At 36.6% G+C, this 12212-nt stretch overlaps 1 protein-coding gene across 3 annotated transcripts in view; it reads right to left on the bottom strand.

The window, feature by feature from the left end:
- ap1b1 (adaptor related protein complex 1 beta 1 subunit) overlaps positions 1-11950 on the bottom strand; it is a 35210-nt gene extending 23260 nt beyond the window's left edge. Inside the window, exons 1-12 of one of the 3 annotated variants that reach the window (XM_015401656.1) lie at positions 11816-11950; positions 9005-9065; positions 7210-7315; positions 6999-7134; positions 6276-6521; positions 5542-5732; positions 5213-5434; positions 4967-5087; positions 4538-4633; positions 4029-4144; positions 2092-2257; positions 1284-1382 (exon numbers count right to left, since the gene is read on the bottom strand). In XM_015401656.1, the coding sequence (XP_015257142.1) occupies positions 1284-1382; positions 2092-2257; positions 4029-4144; positions 4538-4633; positions 4967-5087; positions 5213-5434; positions 5542-5732; positions 6276-6521; positions 6999-7134; positions 7210-7315; positions 9005-9041 (1536 nt within the window). In that variant the 5' untranslated portion in view covers positions 9042-9065; positions 11816-11950. Of the gene's footprint in view, positions 1-1283; positions 1383-2091; positions 2258-4028; positions 4145-4537; positions 4634-4966; positions 5088-5212; positions 5435-5541; positions 5733-6275; positions 6522-6998; positions 7135-7209; positions 7316-9004; positions 9066-11539; positions 11559-11815 lie in introns of those variants that run through there. The other 2 variants (XM_015401653.1, XM_015401654.1) reach the window with 2 other exon arrangements.
- Between the last annotated feature and the right edge of the window lie 262 nt (positions 11951-12212).

Genomic DNA, 12212 nt, shown 5'->3' with positions numbered 1-12212 from the left:
GCATTTCAAAAAAATTTGCCATCAAATATTAAAATGTATCTTTTATTTAACATTTTAAACTAAATAAATACATTGAAATTATAAAGAGTAAATTCTTTATTTTAATATCCAATTAAACAGAAAAAATCTCTTTACTGAAAACAAGGGTCTTCTGGAGTTAGTTGTAGAGAAAAGGCCAAAATCACCACTCTAGATTAATCCTATATCAGAGAAGCTAAATTAAATCTAATCAGGTAAATGTTTAGCTCAGTTAGCTCAGTCATGTTGAGCAGCCTACATGGAATATCGATGTGCACCAAATGCTGACGTGAAAAATCCTTTACTATATCTCAAATTAAGCTAATGTTTTGGTCAAAATTTAAACTGTGATGATTTAAAAGTACATGTTGTTATACATTTGTTAATTGAGGGAAAAAACACCCAAATGTTTGGGAAACTCTGGACTAAACAAATACACATTCTTAAAGCACCAAAAAGTCATTTAGATTGAGAATAGTCATTTTGATGCTAATTAGCAACTGAACCAACTCAGATGTGAAGGAAGATAGCAAGGAAAATTAGCAACCATTTGTAATATGCATTTTAATTTATAGGTGTATTAAGGATGATAATTAATTAAATGCATCTGTCAGACCCTCAGGTGATGATCAAAGTTTGTAACAAAAAATGGAAGCACAAAACATCTGTTTGCAGCACACTTAAAAAAAATAAAAAATCGTCAGAGCATCTGTTATCTCTCTTCCTTGCCCGTCATTAATCAAGACGAACAGAGGAAGACATACGCCCGTCTGTTCACACCCTTGTTGATGCTCACTTCTGGTCACCAAGTTTAAGGACGACCAGAAGTAAAACAAAGACACATTTTTAGGAGTTTGGAAATATTTGCTTTCACAAGTCAAAAGACAGTTAAAATAGGAGGAGCAAAACCTATAACACTTATTGAAGGAAACACAGTTTCAAAGCTAAATAGGTTGATAGGGTACAGGCAGCCTGCAGCAAACTTAACCCAAAATACAGCAAAATAAATTAGCTGATCTGTTTAATATAGTTATACAGTTATACTCTAAAGAGAGCACAAATAGCATTTTTTTTAAACTTATAAAAATGAGCAGGTGGTTATAGTGTATCAACAAATGTTAGATCACTATGGTGTTCATTTGTTCTACATAAAAGAAATCCAATCAAATTTCTATTAAAACCTATTATATACCCATGTAGCAACAGAAAGACAAAAAAAAAAGACAAAATTGAAACATAAGAAGCATTATTATTTTTGCTCTAACCTGTGTGGCCAGGCTGAGAACCTGCTGCACCAACTCCTGGGTCTCTGTGGGTTTCTTTAGGAACAACTTGACAATTGCAGTCAGTAGCTGCAGCTGCACCTAAAAGATCATAGTAAACACATGCAGGAAGTTATAGCTAGTTATTAGACATTTGAAAAAGGATGCCTTAAATCTGTAATGCAACAGTAAAAAAAAGAATCTTCATAAGTGTTGGCCTAGTGGGTTAGAGCAGCCGGTTCGATCCCCACAGCCTGCACTCTGGGTTCCTGAACAAAACTTTAACTTCTGTGCCACTAAATGGTAGCCCACTGCTCCCCAAGGGCGCATGTTAAATGCAGAGAACAAATTTCCCCATTGTGGGACAATAAAGGGATTTACTTAATGGATTAAAAAATAAACCAAACGCTTCAACTGAATCATCACATACAAGGGCAAAATAAGCCAATTTAAATCTGTACGTTCTTAAATATTTTTACATAAATGTAATTTAAAAAAGGAAAGGTTTTCTGAATTTCATAAAATTCATTTTCTCCTTTTAAAAATCCTGTGAGCAGAAAATACTTTCAAGGCAATAGTGTGGAAATCCTACTTATGCTCTATACCTCCCACTATGAGCTGAATCTTTCATGAATAGAAAAAACTACACATTGCTCTGAATCCCACTGTGAACCAATGTGTATAAAAAAAAAAAAAAAAAAGGCTGGTGAATAAAATTAAAAAAGTTTTTTTTTTTTAAAAAAACCCCGAAAAAAAAAAAAAAAAAAAAAAAAAAAAAAAAAAAAAAAAAAAAAAAAAAAGACACACACACCTGAGTGCTTTCATCATGGAAACCTTCCAGAAAGCTTTCGAGAAGCTCATCAGCATTGTCAATGCGCTCAGCGTACTCTCCCACAATCCAGATCATGGCGGCGCGTGCCTCTGGCTCATCCAAGGAATCAAGATTCTCACACAGAGTGGCAATCACGCTCTCATACCTTTAAAGAGTTAAATTCAATAACATGTTTAATAAAATGAGATAAAACGACAATATGAATGTTACCGACACACTTTATAGCTAACCCATAACATTCTTGCTGACATTAAAAAGGTATAAAACATGCAAAGGTTATAAGGTGATGTAAGAGCACACCACAGCAAGTTTGGGTATTAAAACGAACGACTCATTGCACTACAAACTCATCAAGCTGTATTTTAGAGTGCTGTTTTCTGGCAGCTTTACAAATGTAGATGTTTTTTGCATACATTTTGGCCACGAGTTCTGGGCTTTTATTCAAGATGCAACCATATTTCTCTCTGAAGTGCTTCAGGTTCTTCTGATCTGCATAAGATTCACAGCAATTAATATCTCCATTTACATAATGGTTCCATTACAAGCTATGCTAAGGCACAAATGTTTAATTAATGAGAAAGAGCAAACTTTGACTGGCTGGTGACTCATTTAGCTCAAAGCATGAACCATGCCGAGCTGGTAGGCTCTGCGAAGCTGCTCCCTTCAAGGCTCACTACTCCGGGGTGATTGTGTTCTGCTGCGTGGGCGAGCTTCCTGTCTGGCACAAGAACACACTCCGCAGCAGAAGCCATGCTGCAGCCAAATTATCCTGACCTTTGACCATGTGGAATCATAGCGAGCCGTCAAAAATATCTAAGAAGGCCCTTAAATCCTGGCATAAAAAGTCTAATTCTAACATTTAGACATTAAATTTTCCATCCTATAAATCTTTCAGGAAACAAGTATAAAATTCTTTTTCTTCACATTTAATCACAGATAATTTATTTTAAACATTTTTACAGGTTAGTTTCCATAAGAATGGATAGAAAGATACAAAAATAATATTTCTGACTTGATATTTCTGATACTAATATCTAAAAACAGTCCCGGTATTAAACTAAAAGAAAATCTATATTCTAGATCAGTCATTTGAAAATGGGGGAAGTTCTATTCTCTCCATTTGGATAATAATAACCGAATGAATAGCTTTGTTTCAGACAAATCAGAAAATAATCATAATTTGTTAGGTTAAACTTATCTTCAACAGAAGATATATTTACTCTCATTTGTTATTGATTTAATGAATCCAGCCATTTTGTACCATTAATGTGTCATATTTGTTTTCAGGAAAGAATTTGTTCTGGAGGGGAATTGTGTTGCCCGGACAACAGAGGCAAAGGTAGGCAGCATTTTGGAGCTCAGACCGAGCAGGAAGAGATCAGCGGAAGAACCAGAGCACAGAGAGGCGCAGAACAGATGCAGCTCTGGAGCTACTAGAGGATGAATGATAAACAGTCCTTTAAAGGGCTAAACTAAAACAGTTTTCATGAAGCCACCCACAAACCTCTTAAAAGCATTCTTTACTTCATCCTATGTCAACATATCCCCCCCTCTTCTCTTTTGATTGAAATAAGTGTATGTATTGTTACATTGCTAGAAGTGCATCTGTTGCATTGCTGCGTTCTGAACACGCCTCTACACTGTGATAACTTGTCAATCGTGTGCTCCAGTCGCTAAAGCTGGATTTAGAAATGCTGAAAGTTTTTTTTTTCTTTTTTTGTGCAAATCTCAGATTTTAGGTAACAGTCTACAAAATGTCCAAACAAAACAAAGGCTATTTACAATTTATTATGCCAACTGCTCAAACAGCATAAAAATATACAAGTAAAACTCCATCCAGCTCTCCATCTCACACACAAAGCACAGACATTGTCTGATAAGTGAAATAAAGCACTGATGTGCAGTAAGAAACGTACTTGTTGGGGTACTTGCGGAAGATGTCCTTGATGACAACTATGGCCTCCTGAACCACATAATTGACCTTGGTCTGTATGAGATCCAGCAGTGTGCTGACACAGCGCTCTGCTGATTGCTGATAAATGGAAGGAGAAACAATAAGAGCCATTTAGGAAAACATGTAGAACAAGATGTTTTTATATGTTTAAACGCCACTTTACATGAAGCACAAAGTAAAATAATCTACAAAACAGAAAGGATTATATTTCATTTAGGACTATGCTGAAATAAAGTCCTTTAGATCCAAGCTTCCTAAGTAAACCGTAATAAAACAAGCATTTTTCTTCCTGGTATAACAAAACCTATGATCCAGTTGCATTTATTTCCATCAACAGACCCGGCTTGTGTATAAAACCATACTTTATGAGAGGTCGAACAACATTTGCATTATTTTGAATGAGGGATTAGCTCTAAGTGCAACGATATAATAAATTTGAAAAACATAACAGGTACTTTGATTTCCACTAACCTCCACTTTGATGGCACAGCGGCCGATGGCCCTGACTGCTTTACGCACAAAGTCCACATCTACCTCAGTGGCATACTCCTTCAGCTCCGCCAGCACCTACAATGAAAAACAGCAAAGCTCTTTTTCATGTGAGATTAAAAGATCAAATGCACATCTATAAATCAGACAAATATCATAATGTAATTTCAGTAATTCTGTTTAAAAGCTGAAACTTTCACAATATGTTGACCATTTAAACACAAATGCATTTTTTAAAAGTATTCATTTTATGGTTAAATAATTTGTAAAAAAAAAAAAAAAATCCAATATCAGAAAATTTGAAATTAACAATAATAACCCTATTTGTTGCTTATGCCAACTGAAAATCCAGCAGCTGTGGCTCATGACCTGGATACGTCTGTGTGCCGACCTGAAGCCCTGACCTCTTACCTGAGCAATGTTGGCCTGAGATGCAAGGCGAATCATTATGTCCAATTTCTCCAATTTGACATAGATTGGGTCATTGTACTTGACAAAGAAAACCTTCATTTCATGTTTCAGGATTTCTGGTCTAAAAAGACAAAAAGAATTTTTACAACTATATTATGACAAACTAAACTAAATAAATAAATAAATAAAAAAACACATTCATGAAAAATTGTGAAGTGCTATTAAATAGCGTTTCTATTGACATACCTTCTTTGCACAATAAGGTTGATGTTTCTAAGTGCAACATACTGCAGCTCAGGCTCAGCAGACAGCAGCGTGACCAGAGGGGGGGCAAGCTTCTTCAGCAAAGTGCCATAATAGTCGAGGTCTTTTGGGAGCATTTCCATGAACTTCATTAAAACTTTAACTGCTGACAAAACCACCGCTGAGTTGGCATGAGAGAGCCGTGGGGTAACGCGCTCACAGATGCTGGCAGATGTTAAGGGAGAAATTAAATTGAACGGTTAGAAGAGGTTACCCAACTGACAGAGGGGGAAAATGTGTGAGGGGTTGCTGGGGAAAAAAAAAAAGCTTACCTTTGGGACTCACGATCATCCCGTGGTGTGTAATTTGCCAGACAATCTAGAATAAATATCTGTCCCCACTCTGTGCATTCATTAAGAGCCGTCAGCAGCTTGTTTATAGTTTGAGGGTTTAGGTCCAGCAGGTTGCTGTTGGGATGTGACTCTGCAATTTCAGACAGCGCTGCCACCGCATTTGCTACGACCTTAAGAGAAATACAAGGGTTCAGATGAATACCGACCTAAATTGTGATACAAAAAAAAAAAAAAAAAAACAGGGGGGGGGTGGTATCAAAGGGAAGAAAACAGAGGTTCTGACAGGGAAGATTGGGTTGAAGTGATGCATGATATGACGGAAACGTTAACTTTCCCATTAGATTAGAATCCGAAAAATGTTAAAATCATCTGAAAAACTAGATGGATCTTTATAGTGCCACTGAGATTAGACTTGTTTAAAATGTTTACTTCCAGATACATTTTTTTGATAAGAAAGAAAATAATGGACAGAAGATCTCTTCTCTTCAGGAAGTTTTGTGCATTCTGAGAAATGCGATATAGTAAGAATAGTACAGCTGTCTAACTTTTCTTGGTCATTCTGTACAGAAAATTTCATAAATGTAAAGTAAAATCTACATTATCTTTGAAACTGTAAAAAAAAGTAAATGAACAAGTAGCTTTATCAAATGAGTGGTAGCTTTGCATCAGTTTATCAGGAAAAAAAAAAACACACCAAGTCAGATTTTTCCTACCATGGGGTTGGAGTCTGAAATGAGATCTTTTAGCGTGTCCAAAAAGCCTTGGTCCTCCACTAGTTGGGCGTTGATATCATGCAGCTTTGCCACACACACTGCAGCAGTCTTCCTCACATAGGGGTCTTCGTCCTTCAGACATTTTCTCAGCGGCTCACATAGGTACTCAGTGATCTTATCCACACGAATGCAGCCCATGGTTCGAACGGCGAGGGCACGGATGAGTGGGTTGGGGTCTTCACAGTCCTTAATGGGGGATTGACAGGTGTAATGAGTTTCAGGAAAAACAGACATAACTTGCAGGAGCATTCTTCACTCAATCCGAGGGTGTATAATAGTAACTATTGTATAATATAATAGTCTCTACTTTAGAAGACCGGAAAACAGGTTAAATGCTTGATTGAAAACTGGATGGCACACAGAGACGAATTGAAAAAAAAAGACCTTCAAGCTGCTACATTGAGTTTTTCCCAGTAAATGTGTATAAACAGGTTTAAATTACAGACAATATTATCAAGGCAGTAATCATGAGCTGCACTTGAGTAAATTCTCATATAATCATGTTACTAAGAGACAAACTTGTAAAAAACAAACACTTTTTTTTTTTTTTATTACCTGATTCCATGCAACAGCCCTTTGAAAAACACCAATTGAAGGTTAAGACTGTTTTAACAGGCCGAGTATAAACATAGTTTTAAACAGTAATGAAAGGCTGAGCTTTACCTTCACAAAGGTGTTAACAGCCATGATAGCCATGTCTGGTTGACTTTTGGCATAGTTCATTAGATAGAGGTAGACCAGCTTTTTCAGCTCTAGGTTGTCAGTCTGCATGCAGTTCACCACATCTGGAAACAGAGCACTATAGGACAAAAAAAACTGCTATAAATCCAATACAATAGCTCACTTTGTTTCTGACATATTTCCCTTTGCTCACCTGACATCCTTCCCCACAGTCATCGATGCAATGACCTTTTTCACAGCCTCCTTCTTCTTCTCTTTCTTATCACTGTTCAGCTCCGCCTTGAGCTCAAAAATCTCCCCTGCACACACACACAAGGTGAAGAAAAAGGAAGGTCATCTAATTTAGTAAAACATGACAAAGAAAAACTGCACAGAATTTTGCTACAATCCAACTGGATGGTGAGATTGTACCAGTTGAGGGTCCATGCCAATTAAGACATTTGAAGTTGTTAGGGCATTTTAATACTCGGATTTTTAAGAGTTTCTAGATAGAGTTGAAGGCGGTGACATGTACCAATTTTGTTTTAAACACTTTGTCAATGCTCTGACGGCTTACAAAGTCTCTAAAAATAATGTAAACCCAAGGCTGCAAAGGGCCAAATCCCAGCAGTAATGTTCTCCTTTTTCTACAGCTTAACAAAGCAATCATTAAAATTAATCAACAGCTAAAAAAAAGATTTATGAAAGTAGGATTTATTGCAAAACCTTACTAATATACCCCTTTCCCACTGGCCAAAAAACCCATTTAATACCAGGAACAATCTGCTTTTAGTAGCAGTGGGAACAGCTTACTGACTCTTGTCTACCCAGATCAAATGATTCGACAAGCGACCTGCGTTAAAATCGCCTCCGCTCTGATCGGCATGCTGTGGGAACACCAGAGCCGAGTTCACCCGCTAAATGATGTGACACCGTTGAACGCAATATACATACTTCAACACATCGTGAGAGCCACGTTTGATCTAACAAGACGAAAAAACTTTGTTTACGTTCAATAAATATGGCTCAGCACTGGAAAGAAGGATTCGGAAAAATAAAAGAGCGAAAAAATAAAGCACAGTGACTACGCCCTGGCTTCTTTACGCGTTTCTCTCCATTGTTTACTTTCTTTATTTCTGTTGCGCTGGTGACTGCAACGTTAAGCCAGTGTGATGGTGTCACAAGACACGCAGCAGCAGGGAACAGAGGCCAGGCAGCTTTCTAGCGAAGGGTTGGACCCAGCTTTTTTTTGCCAATGGGAAGGGAGCCAAATGCTGACTGTTAGCGGGTCGACCCATGATTGAAAAACACAGGTAAACGTGCCAATTTCAGTGTGAAAGAGGCTTTAGACAGGGATCAGCTGAACCACAAAAATGGGAAGTAAGTTGAGGTTTCTCTTGTTTGTAAAGTTAAGTCAGAGGAATAACAATACGCAAGTGGTAATTTTCAGCAAAACCTCGAGGTCTCCATGGGAATATTTTTGCAACAATAGGAAAGTTGTTTTTACATTAACATGTCAACAAAGGGCACTTATGGGTTTGAATTTAATCCTAGTCAAAGAGTTTCCTGGCTTTTGAAAGCTCCCTTAAGAAAATAGCAAAAGTACTACACAAATGTTTTAATTTAAAAGCAAAACAATACCATTATATATTTCAAGCAATATTGAAGATGAATACAGGATAAAGGAATGGTAGGATAAAGGGAAAGGTTTAAAAGAGTTTGCCACCTGCAACTTTATCATTAGATATACATTTTCTGATTCTCTTTAACTATAAAGAAAAAATACCAGCTTCCATGATGGACACTTTCATTATGATAAAAATCTATCCTATCATTTTTACTGGGACCAATATATATTTTTTTAAACATTGTATTATATCAAACTATTTTGACTAATAATTTAACACTTGGCCACTCAAACAAACCCAAATGCACTTGACTATTTCAATGTGAACATTTAAAACAAAAACTTAGTAAACCAATAATGAACATAAAGGAAGCATTCAGACCTTTCTTGGTGGTGGTGAAATACTTGGAGTCTGTCATTTTGGATCCAAACTGTCGGTTCTCCTACAAGTAATCAGAAGGTGAAAAGAAAATGAAGGGTTTTACCCAAGTGGAGTCTTTTAGTATCACAAAAGCAGCAGGAAACACTGGAAGTGCAAGCAGAAGGGAATAAAAGGATTTCCTGTCTTTCCCTGAACAGATAGAAGCAATGAGTAAGACAAACAAAAGATTTTGCTGAGAAACCAAATTCTGACAATTTTATCTTGGGATAAAACGTCTGGATCAGCACAAACAAGGCCAACAGGGGCTTCCTCAGTCAACGCTGAATGTATTCAGGATGATGTGAGAATGAGCATTTCCACTTCATCAAGCAACTGTCAGGAAGATATAGTTGCCCATATAAATTGCAAGTATATATATATATATATATATATATATATATATATATATATATATAAATTGGATTCATAGAGAAATCACTGGCTTTCTCCCCTCAACCTGTTTGTTTACACATATAATGAAAAGATCTTCCATCACTAGCAGGGGAAAAAAATACAAATATGAATGCAGATGTATTTTGTTTTGTTACTCGTCTACACAACATTTTATCAACGGACAGGCCTGTGCTGCAGTGAGAAAACATGCGATTCTGACATTATTGCATACTATAGAAATGACAACACGATAAACTTTTTCCCAACTGGTTTCTTTTTTAGGTTCATCATTATGTTCCCAACACTTTATCTTCCTGATCACTTTGGGAATGAAAAAAAAAATGACCAGCCATCCAAACAGGGAAATATATATACAGTATAAATTTTCAGCCAGAGTCAGAATGCATAGCACCTGAAATGCAGTCATAGTCAGTTAATCTGAATATGTACTCTAGTATTAAACATGTTTAAGCCACACTTTCTGAGTTGAATTATTTCTAACTGCTCTGATGGGATTTTTCCATGTTAAATGTATTTATATTACCTGCAAGTAGTAAATGTCAAAAAGTATCAAATAAAGGCTTGAAAACAACATGAAAAGTTACATGTAATCAAGCTACATAATCTGTTGCACTTAGTGAATTGAGTAACCTCCATAAATATATTTTATTTATGGCAAACAATTTTTTAAGTCTATCTGTAAAAGGCTGATAACAATATTTAGACATTTTACTTAACTACAGTCATTGTATGTTATGCTTCTTTGAATGATGTGGACAATATAACGAAAAATCACTGTGTTTTAAATGCACTGAAGAAAATACTTTAAACCGTTTTAGTTTTGGTACATTTTCTGTGATGCATGTTCGATAAATGTTATTTCGCACTTACATGCATTTTGTGTGTATTTCTAAAGGTTTTATAGATTCAATTCAATTCAGTTTACTTATATAGCGCCAATTCACAACACATCATCTCTACGTCTTTACAGTTCACCAGATCATCCAGTCAAATTTCAAAGTTTTCTATCCAAGGACAACCAGTTGATTGCATCGACTCTGACTCAAATGCAATCCCTAACACCAAGCATGCTTGTAGCGACAGTGGAGAGGAAAAACTCCCTTTTAACAGGAAGAAACCTCCAGGGGAACCAGACTCAGTGTGAGCAGCCATCGGCTGAGGCCGACTGGGGTTCAAGGAGACAGAAGCAGAGATACAAAAAACAACTGTAAAAGGCGGCCCCTTCTAGGAAGGATGAAGAGAGCACATCCAGCCAGTCACATTCAGAGAAACAGGACTACCCTGGAAAAACAGGCTGATCTCCAACATCTATAAACAAATGTGTTGATGGCAGCAACACAGCTGATATTTCTCTCCAGGGTGGTAAATAGATGTGTTTAGACTCTGATCTAATTTAAATGTGACACTATATTCCTGAATATTTTCCAAGGTTTACTATCCTTTCTAATTTCTATGATTGAGAACAATCGTCATTTTAAATCGGGACAAAACTAGATAGTGTAGGAATAAGGCAACGTTCAATAAATTTATTAAGTGTTTCTGTATAAAATTAAAGCATAATACGACTGTTACGAGAAACTAGCTAAGTAAAGTACAGTTGGATATTGTACATGTAGGCATTTGATATTTAAAATTAAACTGATGGCTATAGTGCAACCTCGCTTAGGTTGACAAATTTCAGAAAAGAGGTAAAACCTTCCGTTTTGTTTCGCAGGTGGATGTCAACATCCGACAGGTTGTTAGCTCCGTCATTACATCGATCGAGCTAGCAGCTCAGTGCGGCTCAGACGGTTACTATATAACCAAATGCCAAACCGATACCGCTCTACTTTTAATAGTCTTTCACAACTATAAATTAATGATAGAAATATACAACAAGCGTTGACTTTAACAAACATAACTTGGCCACAAAGAAGTGAAAATGTTCGCTAACTAACTAGCATAAAGCTAAGATGACGTTAGCACAGCGAGCTCGAGTCTTTACAGAAACACACGCTAAATAATCAGTTTGTGGGAAGAAAAGTTAGCAAAATACTGTTTTATGCGTAAGAAATTAATTATCATTTTCGCCCTTTTACTCACGCATAGCTGACTTGCCCATTCTTGCATGTTTGCGATAGTTGGGATAGATGAATGAAACTGATGCTAAAGGCTAACAGTGCGCCTGCTGTCAGTGGCAGCTAGCAGCTCAGACATGACCTTCTAAGTCGAAGCTTAAAGAAGCCTTTCTCGGGATAGTTAAGCTCTTAATCTACAAGCCTAATACAAACCTTAGGGCCTGAATTACCGTACCGTCTGGAGATATAATAAAGCTCGCCACACAACAACTTAAAGAGAAAATCTCCAGAAACACCTTACCGTTTCAGGCGTAGTAGGAGCTGGTGGCCTTCGTCTCCTCCCACTTGTTTTATTTCCGTCCTCGAACAACTATGAGGCAACGTCAGCCTTCATTCATTTAGGATGGCTTTGCTGTGTACAGAGCTGGGGGACTGGGCATTTCTTCAACAGTTTGATAAAAACTAAAACTGTCTGTCTGAAAAAACAAAAACAAATTTTCCATTTCCCTTGGTAGCTTTTGCAGTCAGTTTATATTCTGAAGATAAATTATATATATATATATATATATATATATATATATATATATATATATATATATATATATATATATACCAGACTCAAACCAGACTCAAAAGCTCAAAACACAGAAAAGCCTGACAGGCCTTTGTATATATATATATATATACAAAGGCCTGTC

This window comes from Cyprinodon variegatus, unplaced genomic scaffold (assembly GCF_000732505.1).
Source record: "Cyprinodon variegatus isolate N-32 unplaced genomic scaffold, C_variegatus-1.0 Scaffold1243, whole genome shotgun sequence".
Classification (NCBI taxonomy): domain Eukaryota; kingdom Metazoa; phylum Chordata; class Actinopteri; order Cyprinodontiformes; family Cyprinodontidae; genus Cyprinodon; species Cyprinodon variegatus.
This window is presented reverse-complemented; position numbering and strand designations above follow the sequence as displayed.